The sequence below is a fragment of the Rhizopus delemar genome, genomic scaffold (genome assembly GCF_000149305.1).
Source record: "Rhizopus delemar RA 99-880 supercont3.16 genomic scaffold, whole genome shotgun sequence".
In the NCBI taxonomy this organism is placed as follows: Eukaryota; Fungi; Mucoromycota; class Mucoromycetes; order Mucorales; family Rhizopodaceae; genus Rhizopus; species Rhizopus delemar.
Genome location: NW_027137842.1, coordinates 69,701 through 83,680, shown reverse-complemented (window position 1 = coordinate 83,680; position 13,980 = coordinate 69,701). Strand labels below are relative to the sequence as shown.

At 32.9% G+C, this 13,980-nt stretch overlaps 10 protein-coding genes across 10 annotated transcripts; 4 read left to right on the top strand and 6 right to left on the bottom strand.

Annotated features, from left to right (window-relative positions):
• Positions 1–1,217: 1,217 nt before the first annotated feature.
• RO3G_15305 (uncharacterized protein) lies at positions 1,218–1,664 on the top strand (the record flags this gene model as incomplete). The annotated part of the gene is made up of 5 exons (XM_067669889.1): positions 1,218–1,220; positions 1,283–1,320; positions 1,374–1,491; positions 1,545–1,586; positions 1,635–1,664. 5 exons carry the CDS (start codon positions 1,218–1,220, stop codon positions 1,662–1,664), a joined length of 231 nt encoding a protein of 76 aa, XP_067525990.1.
• A 578-nt stretch (positions 1,665–2,242) lies between these two features.
• Positions 2,243–3,611, bottom strand: RO3G_15304 (uncharacterized protein; the record flags this gene model as incomplete). The annotated part of the gene is made up of 6 exons (XM_067669888.1): positions 2,243–2,300; positions 2,339–2,435; positions 2,494–2,601; positions 2,660–2,905; positions 2,981–3,070; positions 3,566–3,611. 6 exons carry the CDS (start codon positions 3,609–3,611, stop codon positions 2,243–2,245), a joined length of 645 nt encoding a protein of 214 aa, XP_067525989.1.
• Positions 3,612–3,848: 237 nt separating this feature from the next.
• RO3G_15303 (60S ribosomal protein eL18) lies at positions 3,849–4,623 on the top strand (the record flags this gene model as incomplete). Its single annotated transcript, XM_067669887.1, has 3 exons — positions 3,849–3,851; positions 4,027–4,113; positions 4,168–4,623. 3 exons carry the CDS (start codon positions 3,849–3,851, stop codon positions 4,621–4,623), a joined length of 546 nt encoding a protein of 181 aa, XP_067525988.1.
• Positions 4,624–4,706: 83 nt separating this feature from the next.
• Positions 4,707–5,734, bottom strand: RO3G_15302 (uncharacterized protein; the record flags this gene model as incomplete). Its single annotated transcript, XM_067669886.1, has 6 exons — positions 4,707–4,872; positions 4,931–5,034; positions 5,217–5,261; positions 5,316–5,387; positions 5,447–5,497; positions 5,573–5,734. 6 exons carry the CDS (start codon positions 5,732–5,734, stop codon positions 4,707–4,709), a joined length of 600 nt encoding a protein of 199 aa, XP_067525987.1.
• A 323-nt stretch (positions 5,735–6,057) lies between these two features.
• On the bottom strand, positions 6,058–6,373 carry RO3G_15301 (uncharacterized protein; the record flags this gene model as incomplete). The annotated part of the gene is made up of 2 exons (XM_067669885.1): positions 6,058–6,254; positions 6,331–6,373. 2 exons carry the CDS (start codon positions 6,371–6,373, stop codon positions 6,058–6,060), a joined length of 240 nt encoding a protein of 79 aa, XP_067525986.1.
• A 685-nt stretch (positions 6,374–7,058) lies between these two features.
• Positions 7,059–7,399, bottom strand: RO3G_15300 (uncharacterized protein; the record flags this gene model as incomplete). Its single annotated transcript, XM_067669884.1, has 2 exons — positions 7,059–7,106; positions 7,166–7,399. 2 exons carry the CDS (start codon positions 7,397–7,399, stop codon positions 7,059–7,061), a joined length of 282 nt encoding a protein of 93 aa, XP_067525985.1.
• Positions 7,400–8,862: 1,463 nt separating this feature from the next.
• On the bottom strand, positions 8,863–10,257 carry RO3G_15299 (uncharacterized protein; the record flags this gene model as incomplete). The annotated part of the gene is made up of 1 exon (XM_067669883.1): positions 8,863–10,257. One exon carries the CDS (start codon positions 10,255–10,257, stop codon positions 8,863–8,865), a length of 1,395 nt encoding a protein of 464 aa, XP_067525984.1.
• A 430-nt stretch (positions 10,258–10,687) lies between these two features.
• Positions 10,688–11,357, bottom strand: RO3G_15298 (uncharacterized protein; the record flags this gene model as incomplete). The annotated part of the gene is made up of 3 exons (XM_067669882.1): positions 10,688–10,949; positions 11,126–11,129; positions 11,273–11,357. The coding sequence occupies 3 exons, from the start codon at positions 11,355–11,357 to the stop codon at positions 10,688–10,690; spliced, it is 351 nt and encodes a 116-aa protein (XP_067525983.1).
• Positions 11,358–11,706: 349 nt separating this feature from the next.
• RO3G_15297 (uncharacterized protein) lies at positions 11,707–11,955 on the top strand (the record flags this gene model as incomplete). Its single annotated transcript, XM_067669881.1, has 1 exon — positions 11,707–11,955. One exon carries the CDS (start codon positions 11,707–11,709, stop codon positions 11,953–11,955), a length of 249 nt encoding a protein of 82 aa, XP_067525982.1.
• Positions 11,956–12,304: 349 nt separating this feature from the next.
• Positions 12,305–13,135, top strand: RO3G_15296 (uncharacterized protein; the record flags this gene model as incomplete). The annotated part of the gene is made up of 3 exons (XM_067669880.1): positions 12,305–12,407; positions 12,564–12,727; positions 12,857–13,135. 3 exons carry the CDS (start codon positions 12,305–12,307, stop codon positions 13,133–13,135), a joined length of 546 nt encoding a protein of 181 aa, XP_067525981.1.
• Between the last annotated feature and the right edge of the window lie 845 nt (positions 13,136–13,980).

The following is a 13,980-nucleotide window of genomic DNA, read 5'->3' as shown; positions in this document are numbered from 1 at the left end:
AGCGCAATTGTTTTCAATAACTTTATACGATGGTTTTACTTTTGCCGAGAGATTTGCTTAGCTCTTCTGGTGGCATTATTATTTCCAATGTTATTATGTATTATCATATGACATTTAAGGGTAATCCATAGGTAAAAAATAAATAAATAAAAAGGAACTGCAATTAAAAGGTATTAGACTTCCATTATTGAATTTTTTGGATTGATTTTTACTTCCAACATTTTATAATGGATTTTTATGGCAACTGTGGAACATTGTTGGTAGTTTGTTTAACGACACGTTCACAAATCAGTGTTGAATAAATATCTCCTGAATTTAACTTTCTATGTCAATCATACCAGCCATTGAACCTTATACAACCAATTTGAGTCTGTTTTTAATGGATCTGCCAAAAAATACGATGAAGTTTAAGCAGTAGCTCTTAACAAGCTCATCGATCTTGATTATAGCAATTATTTCAAAAGTACTCATTAGTTACTTGAATAATTTAAATTAAGTAGTCTAATTGTTACATATTTAGAAAAGGATAGCCTATGACACATCCAAAATAATGTCTCGAAGACAATATATTAAATTCTATTGTGTTTTGAAGCACATTAAAAAGTAGGTTGAAAAAGAAAGTTGTTAAGTAAATACTAATATCAAAAATGGATAAGCAATATTTAAAGAGTAGCTGAAAAAGTGATTTGTAATATCTATGGATAATAGCTTTTGAAGAAGCCATCTTGTAGATTTGGATGCCTTTCAATCGTGTATCTGCATTTATAAATGAACAGCGAACACAAATAGACCCGAGAAAGATTACTTTATTTCAATAAAAGGCCGATATAAGCTAGTATATCGCAAAACAGAAGTAGTACTGAAATCCCTTTTCAGCATTCATAGTCTCATTTATACTTGAATAGATACTCAAGTCTGTAGATCTAAATATATAATTCACTTCTCGAAAAATATTTAGTAGAATTTTCTTTTTTTTTATCTGATCTGTAGCTTTTATGCTCATTTTCAAGTAAAAATGATCATCTATGCAGTTTATTATATGTACTACCGTTGTTTTTATCTCACAGCTTGAATAGTAATTTGGTAAAAGGGGAAGGCGATTCTATCGCTTCTTAAAATGTGGAAGACGTCATTATTTTAAAACAACGCACTTATCCTGGGTGTCTATTTTCTGTTAAAGTTTTTGCTTTGTTTCTTACATTCATCACATATAAATAATGGTACAAAACAACCAAACCATGCATATTGACATCTTTTATTGAATTTCAGAAAACTTCTTTAGGGTGCTGTCCGTCGTTTCCCCTATCCTAAGGAAGTTTGGTAATATGAAAAAATTAGACGACATTTTGGTTTTTTGACACCTATTTATATAGGTCCCCTGCTGGTGGCTGGTGGTCTAGACCAAGCAACTGGAAATCTAACACAGCTGTTGCTGCCATTGGTATGGCTGTTACCCTTGGTTTCGTTTGGAATGTTTCTGCCAAGAAAGAGGTAAATTTAAAAATAATTTAAAAGTATTCCAATTTAAAATAAATATTTTTTAGGTTCGTTATCAACAACCCAAACGCTGGATCCCCTCCATGATGGTAAAGATATAATAATGCAGTACAAGAAAAAACTAACATCTAATACAGTGGGCTAAGCAATACAAAGATCAGCAATAAAACACAATTTTTACAACACAAATCAAATAAAACAAAATGAAGTGAAATCCATCTTTTTTGTAAATCCTCATGAACAGCTTCTGGTTAGTTTTGTGGCTGCTTTTATTGTTGTTGTTGTCTCAATTGATACTGGTGTTTATTTTATATCGATTTTAGGATTAAATTGAAAGTGTCACGTCAATGAATGTTATCAACTACATCATTGCAAAGACGACTAAAATAGTCAATGACAATGTATAAAGCAAGCTATGGGATAGTGGCTGACAGGAATAAGAGGAGTAGGAAATATGAGTGATACTATATGCATTTAATGCCAAAACAGCTAGCTACAATTCTTTTATCTATGATTATGTTAAAATTCCTTGATGTATGAGTAAGAACTTCTGGCACGAGTTGATCAAATGCAGTTTATACATGGTCATATCTTTATTTGATCAAGTTCATCTCTAAAGTTACTTATTAATTTTAATGAAAATTTGTCTATTGCTTGAGTGTATATATGCCATGTTTAGATTTGTGTGTCGCAAACCATTCATAATGATATTCATAAAAGGAAGCCATTGTCTAAAATAAGTTAGCTATTGATGATGATGCTTTAGACTTAAATAAACCAATAAGACCAAGACAAAAGATAAGCTATATATGGTTTTTACTTCGTTGTAGCTTCTAATAACTGTCGCATTTTTAATAAGAATGCATATAAGTCTCTGTGCTTATTTAGCTCGTCTATTTGAGGTTGTATGAAAAAAGCATCTGGTATATATCTTGACACTAATAAAGAAGATATTAAATTACAAAAAACTGTATCCTATTTTTTTTTTCTAGCTACCTGAATATTGTCCAGTTTCTGAAATACAAAGAATAAAAGAAAATGACTTTTTAGGACGAACAGCATTCAGTTCGCGGAAAGTGATTTTCATCTTATCACCATTTCCATCTTTAATCATATGCTGTCAAACAGTAATTCTAAATGTGATCAATTTATCAAAGTATACCTTCTGATAGGGGCTCTATTTGTAATCCAGTAAGTGACATATAAGCATGCATTTCCACTCTAGCAATGTCTTCTTGTAAATTTTCTTTTCTATTATTGCCCTCTTCTGTCCTCTTTCTTGCTAACATCTCTTTCAGTCTATTTTTTCTCTGTTTTAAGCTTTCCAATTGACTATTTCGGAGGTCATAGTGTTGTTTTAACGCCTCTTTTCGTTGCAATGTCAAGAAATATTTAGCATCCATTAGTTCTGTATATTTTATCTTAAATCACATGTATACTTGTTTTCTATTAAGCTTGTTTTTCTAAAGAAAAAAAAACTTACTTTTTTCATAATTGCTTATTCGTTCTTTTGTCTCTTTAATCTTTTCCTCTATTAATTTCTGATTTTGTGCAGATTCAATGCTATGGTCTCCTATTAATCTAATTTTCTCTTTACTGTATTCTTTTCGTGTCTCAAGACGATTTAGTATTGTCCTTTGTATTGTGCTGAGTTTTCTTTCGTATTCTTCTATGGTTGGTTCAACCTTTGCAATCATAACCTCTTTGAACGAAAAAAGGAAAATTCAAATAATTTGCTACAAAAAGAACTACGACTTTTTTTTTTCGTGTTCACGCGATTGCTCCGTAAACATTACAACACAAGAGCTTAGTTAAATTAATCAGTAGAAAACAATTGTCTAATTTTATATAATAAAAAAGAAAACCAATACAAAGATTACAAAAAATCCTTTCACCTCATTTATTATTACTACACAATTTGAAAGACTGATTCACCTATAAACTTAACAGATAGACTACTTTAATAAATAAATTCTTGACGGTCTATGTAAGCAATAAATATTATTAAGCTACATTTTAAACCAATATAAGCAAATGCAGCAGTCTGATTGCATAAACTAAGGTTTACTTTGCACGTCCATGGTTACTGATGGGGGCTTTGAGCACAATAACATTTCTTTCTTGTATGAGTACTTGCTCTATTGAAGTTTTCTAATTTTAGAATATTACCAAAAAGGTAAATAGCAGATCTCCTAACGAAGCTGTGACCGCATATTCCTGATTTGTATATTCAGAGTTTTTCGGCTTTTTGGAGGGTGCGCGTGATACACACCGAATGCTTTGGTAGTAGCAGAAAGAACTACATAAGGGATTCCTTCTTTAATACTTCAGCTGTCAAAACATCTATTACAATGGTAATATATTATTATAACGATAATGAATGGACAGATGGATGGATGAATGGACAGACGAACGAGATATTATTGACTAATAAAAAAAGTGAAAGAGAGATGGGAGGAAGGGGCATGGAAAAAGAAGATGGCGAATGAAATGCAAAAGGATGAGGAAATTAACATTTATTTAAATTAGGGTATTGACTTAAAGAGACACCACGTTAAGAACAGCAATCGCACAGCTCCCAAGTCTGACAACGTTTATTTGGCTTTGTTAGTCAAGGTACAAGAAAAAGAACAATTTGATTTTAGATGTCTTATTTACTCTTTTCGATAGCTTTACCGTTTCCTTGCTCGTCGTACTGATGCCGAATTCAACAAGGTCGTCTTGAAGCGTCTCTTTATGTCCCGCGTCAACCGTCCTCCTGTCACCGTTTCCCGCATCGTCCGTAACACCAAGGAAAACAAGACTGTTGTTGTCGTTGGTACCGTCACTGACGATTCTCGTCTTCTTGAGCTTCCCAAGGTTTCTGTTGCTGCCCTTCACTTTACAAAGACTGCCAAGGCCCGTATCTTGAAGGCTGGTGGTGAATGTTTGACCTTGGATCAATTGGCTCTCCGTGCCCCTACTGGTTCTAACACCATCCTCATCCGTGGTGCCAAGAACGCTCGTGAATCCGTCAAGCACTTTGGTTTCGGTCCTCACAAGAACAAGAAGCCTTACGTTCGCTCTAAGGGACGCAAATTCGAACGTGCTCGTGGTAAGCGTGCTTCTCGTGGCTTCAAGGTTTAGATACCTCTTTCTTGTAATAAAATAGCGTTCGTTGATTGGAAATATATTAGAAAAGAAGTTTATTTATAATTACAAAAAATTGCTTATTTTCTAGACTTCTTAGCCTTAGGCTTTTCTTCCTCTTCGTCCTCTTCATCGTCCTCTTCATCTTCTGAAACAAGTTCAATTTCACGTTCTAAATCCTCATCATCAGAATCATCTTCATCAATTCCCTTGTAGAATTCAACAGCATCAGGGAAAATATGATCGCTATTTATTACATCAACTTTAATTTATTGAGCGCCAAGTAATTTATATAAGAACTTACGTGAGTACGACACCGGCAGCGATGCTATCATCACCAAACCAATCAAGGAAGGAGTAAGTTGTAGATTCGTCATTTTCATTATCTTCAGCCTTACGCTTATTGCTCTATTTTAATTAAGTGTTAGGGTTCGCATAAATTCTTTTTTCTTTTTTCTCTGCTTTGCCTTCTTTTCAATATAATCAATTGTAGATTTTGAGATAACAGAACTTTCATCATCAGCATTGCAAACGTATTCCTAGTTCAATGAAGTCAATTTTTTATCACTGCATTGAGAACATTGACGTACTTTAGTTAAGGTTTCATTCTTGAAAACATTATTCTTCTTAAAAGACTAAGATATATAAAAATGAATGATTATTTATACCAAGCAAAGAGAGAGACTTACGGCAATCACTTTGCGATAATTAGGATTTGCTTCATCGAATTCAACATGGAAATCAGTTAAATTTTCCAAAGCCTTTAACAACAATTAGAATGAAGTTTCTCTTTTTTTTATTATTATTAATCTTTCTATACCTCAACATCTTCTTCAGAAGGAGCAGCGCCAAATACACTGTGGTTACCAATCTACATACAGAATTTAATTAGCTAAACTGTTTCTTTTTTAAAAAACAAAAAAAGTTCTATTAGATTGCTACTTACAGCAGTACCCCAAAATCCAGGAATTTTTTTAATCATTTCGCGACGCTTTTCCCAAACAGGAGTCATTACTTTACGCTGATAGACTTGTACTTTTTCCATAACTTCACTGGCCTCTTGTTGAAGAGATTGGAGTTGTTCTTCGATGATATCCTCACTAGACATATTGCTTGAAACTATAAAGAAAAGGGTTTTTTTAAAAAAAAAACGCGTCTTATAAACAAGTCCGACCAAGCCATGGCCGTGACTTTTTTGCATGAATTTTGTAACTAGGACAAAATCCTATAAAAGGAACATATCAATAAATGCCAATGCACTTGATATGTTGTATGCATTTTTTATAAGAATAAAATAAATAAATAAACCATTTTTATTGATGTTAATTAAATAGAAAGTACAAATAATTTATTGTTTCAACAAAAAATCAGTTTGATGTATTTTACTCTATTCGGTATATGTAAAATACTACCATTTAAGATAATTGTCTATTAAATCTTTTGACCAATGACAGCGTAAACCGTATAAAAGTAATCATTGGTTTTTAGTGAATGTTCAAGTTCTCTTAAAAACCTTTTCTCATCATCTGAATCTTGTAATCCAAGATACGGTGCAACTGCTGGCATCATACTACTTGCTACCTCACGCCAATTCCATGCAAACTTTCTTGCAGTGGCATTATTTGCGCCTATTGTCAAGAAGTTAACAATTCAATGAAAAAAACATTTAATATTTTTCTAAAAGAAAAGGAAAAAGAGACTTACACAGATTACATTGTTTGCGTTCCATTTGTATTACATTTGCCATTTCAGTTTCGTCCACCAGCCTTTGCAACTCTTTTCCAATTCGAGTATCTTGTCCTCTTGCTCTAGATACACTGTGCACTTTTTTAATATCAAAAAAATAAGTATAGCAACTATTGAATCAAATGTTTTCAATGATTACCTGCATCAGTAAATCTATATGTAGCATTAAGATCACCATGATCCTTATTGAATAATTAACAAAATGATCAATTCTGTATTGTTATAATTCAATTACCTTGATATCATGCTCTATTATTTGTAATAAACCACCAACCTTTGTTACACGTAAAGCTTCTTTTATAGCAATTGGCCATTCTTTTTCTGTTAATGCATATACAAAAAATCGTATTTGAACAAAATCAAATGTGTTATCTGCATATGGGAGTCCCTTGACAAGATTACCGTAACTGAATTTACATTTTTGTGGCATCATTTTTTTATTTATAACATCAACTATATCACAGCATTCATAAGCACAATTTGGATAAATTGATGCCATATCCTAAATAAAGATTAATTAATAAAATAGAAACTGTGTATAGGATACACATACCATTGTCCATACACCCGAGCCACATCCTATATCAAGTACTGAAACTCCATTTTTAAAATCTAAAACTTCTTTAGCTTTGGACAGTATATTTCTAAAGTAAATTTGGTTTAGATTAAACACAAAAAAAGAAGAGTTATGGCTTATTGTACCCTCCAAATAATTCTTTAAGTGCAAAATGTTGCTATAATAAAAAGGAAAATTAATTGATTTATACGGAAACATTAAATAGTTTAAACTTACACCAGTCAGTCTTAATTGTTCATCTTCATCTTTAGGTAGCCAATAAGTTGACTGTTCTTCTTTATGAAATTCACGTTGTGTTCTTGATGATGAGTTTTCAGTACTGGCCTGGAACCCGGGAGTAAAGGAAACCTGACTCCCTGAATTTATAGATTTACTGTGATGACTTCTATTCGAATTTTTATCTTTAGTTTGATCATCCTCATTGTTCAATTTAGTAAGTAAGTGACCCATTGTTAAGAAGAAGAGAAAAAGAAAAAAAAAAAAAAAAAAAAAAATAATCATTTTATAGCAAAAGTTTCAATTTATGTAATACAAATGCTTGTGTTACTTTCTAAAAAGATCCATGTATGTAAGCTTTATCAGCTTTATCAGTGTATTCCTTCTTAAGTAGGTATTTGTATGTTCTTTTTTTTAATTTCTATTTTATCTCATTGTTTTTATATTAAATTTTGTAAGGGAGGACTACACTTCATGTTTTGCCGAGCTAATATCATGCTTTCGAGTAAAACCCCGACAATTCAAATGATTGGCCAAATGTTTCTCATATTGGTTAAAATTAAGCAATGATAGAAAGACAAAGAGCATGTAATTTGTAATTAGCGAATTTAAACCTTGTTAAGCTAAAGCCATAGCTTCATAAAGAGTTAACTTCTAATCCAAGTATAGCAAGATAAAAATTCAGACTAAAATACCACATCAAACTATAGTTACGCTCGTGTCTCTTTAACTGTGCTACTTTTTTAAAAAGGGAAATTAAGATGGTCTAAAATCCTAACGTTAAACTTGGTTACAATTATATAAAAAGGGATTTGAAGCCAAAAGAATACTTTAATATAGAAATAATAAGCGTCACTAATAAAGTATTTTGTGATATAAAGCAAAATACTAATAAAAAAGACGAACAATCATACCTTTCTACAGTGTCAAACAACATCCCCATACAACTGGTCAATAAAAACTTTTTCAAGAAAAACACAATAAACGAAAAAATAAATCAATTAATCAATCTAATCATTTATCATTAAACACACATACATTACATAAAAGAATAAAAGTATTAGATAGACTCAAAAAAAGAGGGGTGGATGAGTATAGGCATACGATACATTAAGAATTAAAAACATTGCCTATTTTAAAGGCTGGCTACAAAACTCGCCTTTGCACTAATTTCCCATCTCATTTTAGAATGTAATAAGTGCCTGTTATGTTATGAAATGAATCCCCTGTTTCTTTTCACTTTTGTTTTAGATTTTGCACATTTCTTGCGTACATTAAATAGCAATTATGAGTTTTTTAATAAATACTAATAGTACAACTATCAAACATGAATATAGAGCCTTTCTTAATTTAAATTGAAATGCTTTTTCACTTTTTTTCCATTTTAAAGCGAATAAGGTAGTTGAAATTAAACATATAGAATTAAATGTACCTTGATTTTTTAATTATAACAATGTGTTATTAAACGCAATCATAAAAAGAACATTAAATAATGTCATATATATTAAACTTTACTTTATTATTTATTTAACGAAATAAAATGATTAGTAGTCCATTGGTGTCTTTATTGTAATTTAATCTGTAACATACGCACATTGTTCAAAAAAAAAAAATACAAATCAACAATAAAAAATATGGGTATTCTATTTACTTGAGTAGATGTATTTTTCTGATGATTGCTTTATTTTTACATATTTTTACATTTTATCAGTCAACTTTTTTAAAACATTTGCTAAGCGCTCCAATATAAGCTTTCTTTCCGTTCGTTCTTTTTCTTGTGTTGCTCTTTGTTCTTCTAACAATTGTACATGCCTACGCATCAATGACAGGAGTTCATTTCGAAACTCATACTCATATTGCTCTTTGTAAGATATATGTTGTTGCTGCATTTTCAATTCTTCCAAGACCCGTGGAATGGATTTTTCAACAATGCTTGTTATAAGTCGCTGTTCTTCTAATTCATGGTTGATCTCTGGAGATGATGCGGATACTTGCATAGGATTGTTGGTGCTGACGATAGGTTGGTTAGCAGAAACAATGGCAGTAGTAACTTGGGGAATCATGGACATGTCTTGTTGCCGTTGCTGGTTTTGCTGCTGCTGTTGTTGTTGTTGTGAAGCGACTGATGGCTGGGTAATTATGGATGCTTGTTGATGTTGTGGTTGAACAGGAGAGGTATGACCATAAGGAACGATAAATAACTGCTGTTGCTGTGGAGCAATACTAGGAGGAATCACGGATATATGCTGTTGATATTGTTGTCGAATGGTAGTTGGTGGGACTGTAGATATATTCTGCTGCTGTGCTTGAACAGGAGTAGTATGGCCATAAGGAACTATGAATAACTGTTGATTGTGTTGAATAGTTGGAGACTGTGAAATTGCGGATATCTGTTGTTGTTGTTGTTCTTGTTGTTCTTGTTGTGAAGTAGCAGTTGCGTGAGTAGATGTGAATACTTCTTGTTGCTGTTGTTGTTGTGATTGTGGCTGTGATTGTAAATTTTGTCCTTGCTGCTGTTCGTGCTGTGAAGTAGCAGGAGTAGGAATAGAGGTGGGAGATTGGGTAACTGTAAATATCTGAGGTTGTTGTTTTTGTTGTGGGGAATTTTTTTCTTCATTCAAAATGTTTTTGGATACTTCGGGAGGTCTGTTGCGCTCATTTTTTAGAATAACCGTCATCCTATCAAAATATGGCCACATTTGCTGTCCGGAAGGGCCACCAGAGACTGAAGAAAGAGCTGTCTCATTGTATTTATCTTCTAACTCCCGCCATTTTATAAACATTTTTTCTTTTGTAATGTTTTCTAAAAATTCGGGTGATAACGCTTTTTCCTTTTCCAAGCGCATTAAATGAAAGGCCAACGCATCAAATGCCTTTTGATAATAGGCCTCTTTTTGAGCTTGTACTTGTTCGTGAAGTATAGGTGCATAAAAATGAATCATAATATCAATCAAAGTTGATACAGCAACTTCTGGCCACTTTAAATAATCTATTTCCACTTCCACTGGCTGTGGTTCTAGGGATTCTGGTGCTACTATTACTTGCGGTGCACGAATAACTACTTGTTGTTGGTTCTTATCAAAAGAAACCATTCTAATACCCCTGAAGCCTGGCATAGTTACTGGAGTATTATATTGTAAAATATAAAAAAAAGAAAGCAGAATAATTTCTAATAATAATAATGAAAAGACTCAATAAGAAAAGAACACGGCAGTGGCTTACTAACCCTTATTTGGAAAGTATTAGAAAGTTTATACTGCCTCTCATTGGATAATCTTAAAATTTCACAGCCAAAACTTACTGGCAAAGGAAGGTTCTACAGTCACGCATTACTGTTTTTGTTTTGTTTTTTATTGGAAATGTAATGGCTAATACACTTTATTCCGAAATTATTGTTATACGTTTGAGAAAAAATTCGTGGAAAAAATGGTGCAAAAGTAAAAATAAATATAGCGTAGAAGTAGGAAAAATTTTGAAGTTATTTAAGCTCAAGCTTACCAAAGTGTATCTTAGGTAACACAGTCATCGCTGTGTTGGAAAGTTACAGGGTTCTAGGTAAAACGCGTCGTTTTCATTCTCTCCAGATCTTCTTCTTCTAGTTGGGGCTCTTCTTTCAGACACAGCGTGCTGAAATATCTCTGGTATTTCACCATTCAAGCGAAGGTTACAAACAATATGAATCATATTTAGACATGCTGCCAAATCCCGATCCCATAAACGTTTACAAAGCTCTTGGACACCTGAAATGTTTTGCATGGTCACTTTGCTATTTTGATTGGTACATCTAAGTGACAAAAAACATAAGCAAACAATTTTGATAATCATTAATTAGAGCATTTGATAACCTAAGTAAACTATGACAAATAACTTCAGGATTGTTTTGTCTTTGATATGGCTGTGGATTCGGTATTCTCTTAAAGGTCGTCAGGCTACGATTTTCACAAGAAGGACAGCACTGACTTGTCTGAAATTCATCAATCAAATACACTAAAAATTCATGTTTCTTCAGTAGCCTTCTGAATCCGACGCCTCTCATAGGTTCCTGATATCAGATATTTGGAGCAGAATTGTTACCCATAACAAATACCATATCGTTTCCAAACTTACTTTTCAATTTGGCGACCATAACCTCGTTATTTTTCTGCCTTCTATAGTACTTGGGCAGTTTCAATTTTCGATGCAAGGAGTGCATTGTCAGCTGATTAGTTGTAGTTTCAGTATAATGTCTTTGTAATAACTCAGTAATCAATGCACGGCTTCAAAGGGATTTTTCAAAATTTTATAGATCCAAAGATTGAGAATCTGCAACAGCATCTCCATCTGCAATATGCTGCAAGCTGCTATCATTGAAATCGCCTTGAGAAAGCACCCTTTGGCAAAGTTATGTCCCTCATCTGGATAATCTTGATGATCGAACTTTCACGCAGTTGTGCCGTCAATTTTTGCACGACACCTTTACAAGTCTCTGTACTGGTCTTAATACTAAATTGCTCTCTGCCTGTCGTGCATCATTAACTCAAAATCCAATCCTCTAGTTACCCATGATTCGCAGTGAATGTGGTCGTGTCCTTCGTTGGTATCTTAGTTATCTCCCTGGCGGTAAACCCAAATCCTGTTTGTACCATCCCAACAATAGTTTCACCCGCTCTCATTCTATCGAGTGTCTCCATATGCATGGGCGTCTTCAGCTACCTTTATCTGTCGAAGACAATATGTCCTTTATCCTGAATAAACTTCCTCTCAAAAAATTTCGATCTTCTCATAAAGTATCTGCTTGGTCTGTTCGTTAGCCCCTGTCTGTATTAGCCTACATGAAATGTATTATCTATTTCATGATCAAATCCCTCCTCTTCTTGATTCTAATGCTAGTATGTCAATGCTGTTTCTGATTTTTTTAAACTTTTATACTTTTTTCTCTTGTCTCTTGAGAGGTTTTTATTACTTTTTATCATTTCAGATCTGACCCGAGCAAGTGCAGTACAGTTAAGTTACAATGTACTCATTGGTCATTTATATTAAAATTTAATACATAAAATGTTATTTAATCGTACATATTCAAATAGGTAAATTATGCTTTGTATAAAGTAATAACTGTTCATTCACATCTTTCTTATTTCATTGATGATATTAGCCTTCATCATGAATGAAGATTCTCAACCGAGTACTCCAGCTGGCACCATGAACACCGCTGGTACTCTTACTTCTGGTGATCGTATTTTATCTGTTGAATCATCTATCGATGGTATTAAGTGAAACGAGCAGTATCGAGTACGATTGGAGGATTTTGTAAACATTATCCATGCTACTACAGCACACACATATTTCTTATCTAAATCTATATTTCTCTGCGCACTTCAAGATGATGGCAAATTTGATATTGCTTCTTAAATTAATAAAGAATTCTTTTCTGAGGCATGGCTGTCCTTAATACGTTATCGTCGTGGCCCTGTGGGCGAGGCAACAGCTCGCAGACGTACATTTATTGGTCAATACACTCAAAGATACCTCGATCATAATACTTATGAAAGATCCAAACTCAAATATACTCAACAATCATCTTCAGTAGAAAGATTGAAAATATATACTGCTTATACCAATGATATTGGAGCTTATTTTGATAATCATTTTTGTCGAGCAATCAATACTTTATTACAGAGTTTCCAAAGAAAAGCAGACTTGATTAGATAAAAGCAAGAAGAACGTGTGGATAACGAAGCAATCTCCAACAGAATATATGAACAATTCACGCTTCCGGCCAGACAATTTAAGGGAATTTTAGCTTCCAAAATTAATGTTCTATCTTCTACCGAGCTTCCTTTTCAAGTCTCTATTTACAACCAGGCTTTGCAAAGGCTAACACCCATCTTGGCTTCATGTCCTGTTCGATACACATCCAAACAGAATAATGCTTATTTTGATGTCAAAGCTAACCCATGTGAACATATAATGACCTTCTATCAAATTACTTGATTATTTGAAGCTCTCGGATTACCTATTCTCAATTGCTTTCCTCTTCGCAGAATCTGGATACCTGGCTATGCAACAACTGATAGTAAAATTCTCTGTAAAAATATTTTTAGCCGTCGGTGGATTAATAGTTTCAATAAAATAAACTTCTGGGCCGAGATGATTAATATGAATTCTGCAGCTTTGAAATTTCAAGAGCTTGGTGTGTTTCGATTTCGTGGAACAATCCAAACAGATAATGTGGACGCCACAATCCTTAAAAAAAACTAATCATTTTCTTTTGGAATAGATAAAAAAAACAAATGAACACAGCTTAAATATAACCGAAAGAATGAATAGCGATATTTGTACATTGGCACATTATATTATAGATATTTAATTATAATTGTTTCTTTCTTTGATAGCAAATATGCTAAGTCTATCCAATTTGGTCACTTTAAGCAAATACTGTGAGAAAACTGTAAGGATATACAAAAACCCTCTCATTTACTAATGCTATTGTTCAAAAAAGTACAAATGTACCTGTTTTTTATATCAAAGGATATATACACAGCTACTTCTAAAAATGTATGAAATTAATGTAAACTTCATGTGAGCTTTTCTAAATCCATACCAGGCTTAAATAACAAAAAGGCTTTGAAGCAAACTTGTAAATGAAAAGTAAGGCTTGCTACATTGATAAATCAACGGTTGAATATTATTTTATTTAAAGAAATAGAAGGAACAGATTGATAGGGTATGTGAATATGGATATTAAAGTGTGCTGGAACAATCAGAAATAAGCAATTCAAATCCAATAATAGAGCCTTTTAATGTGAATTGCGTTGCATAGCCTGCTTCTATACTTT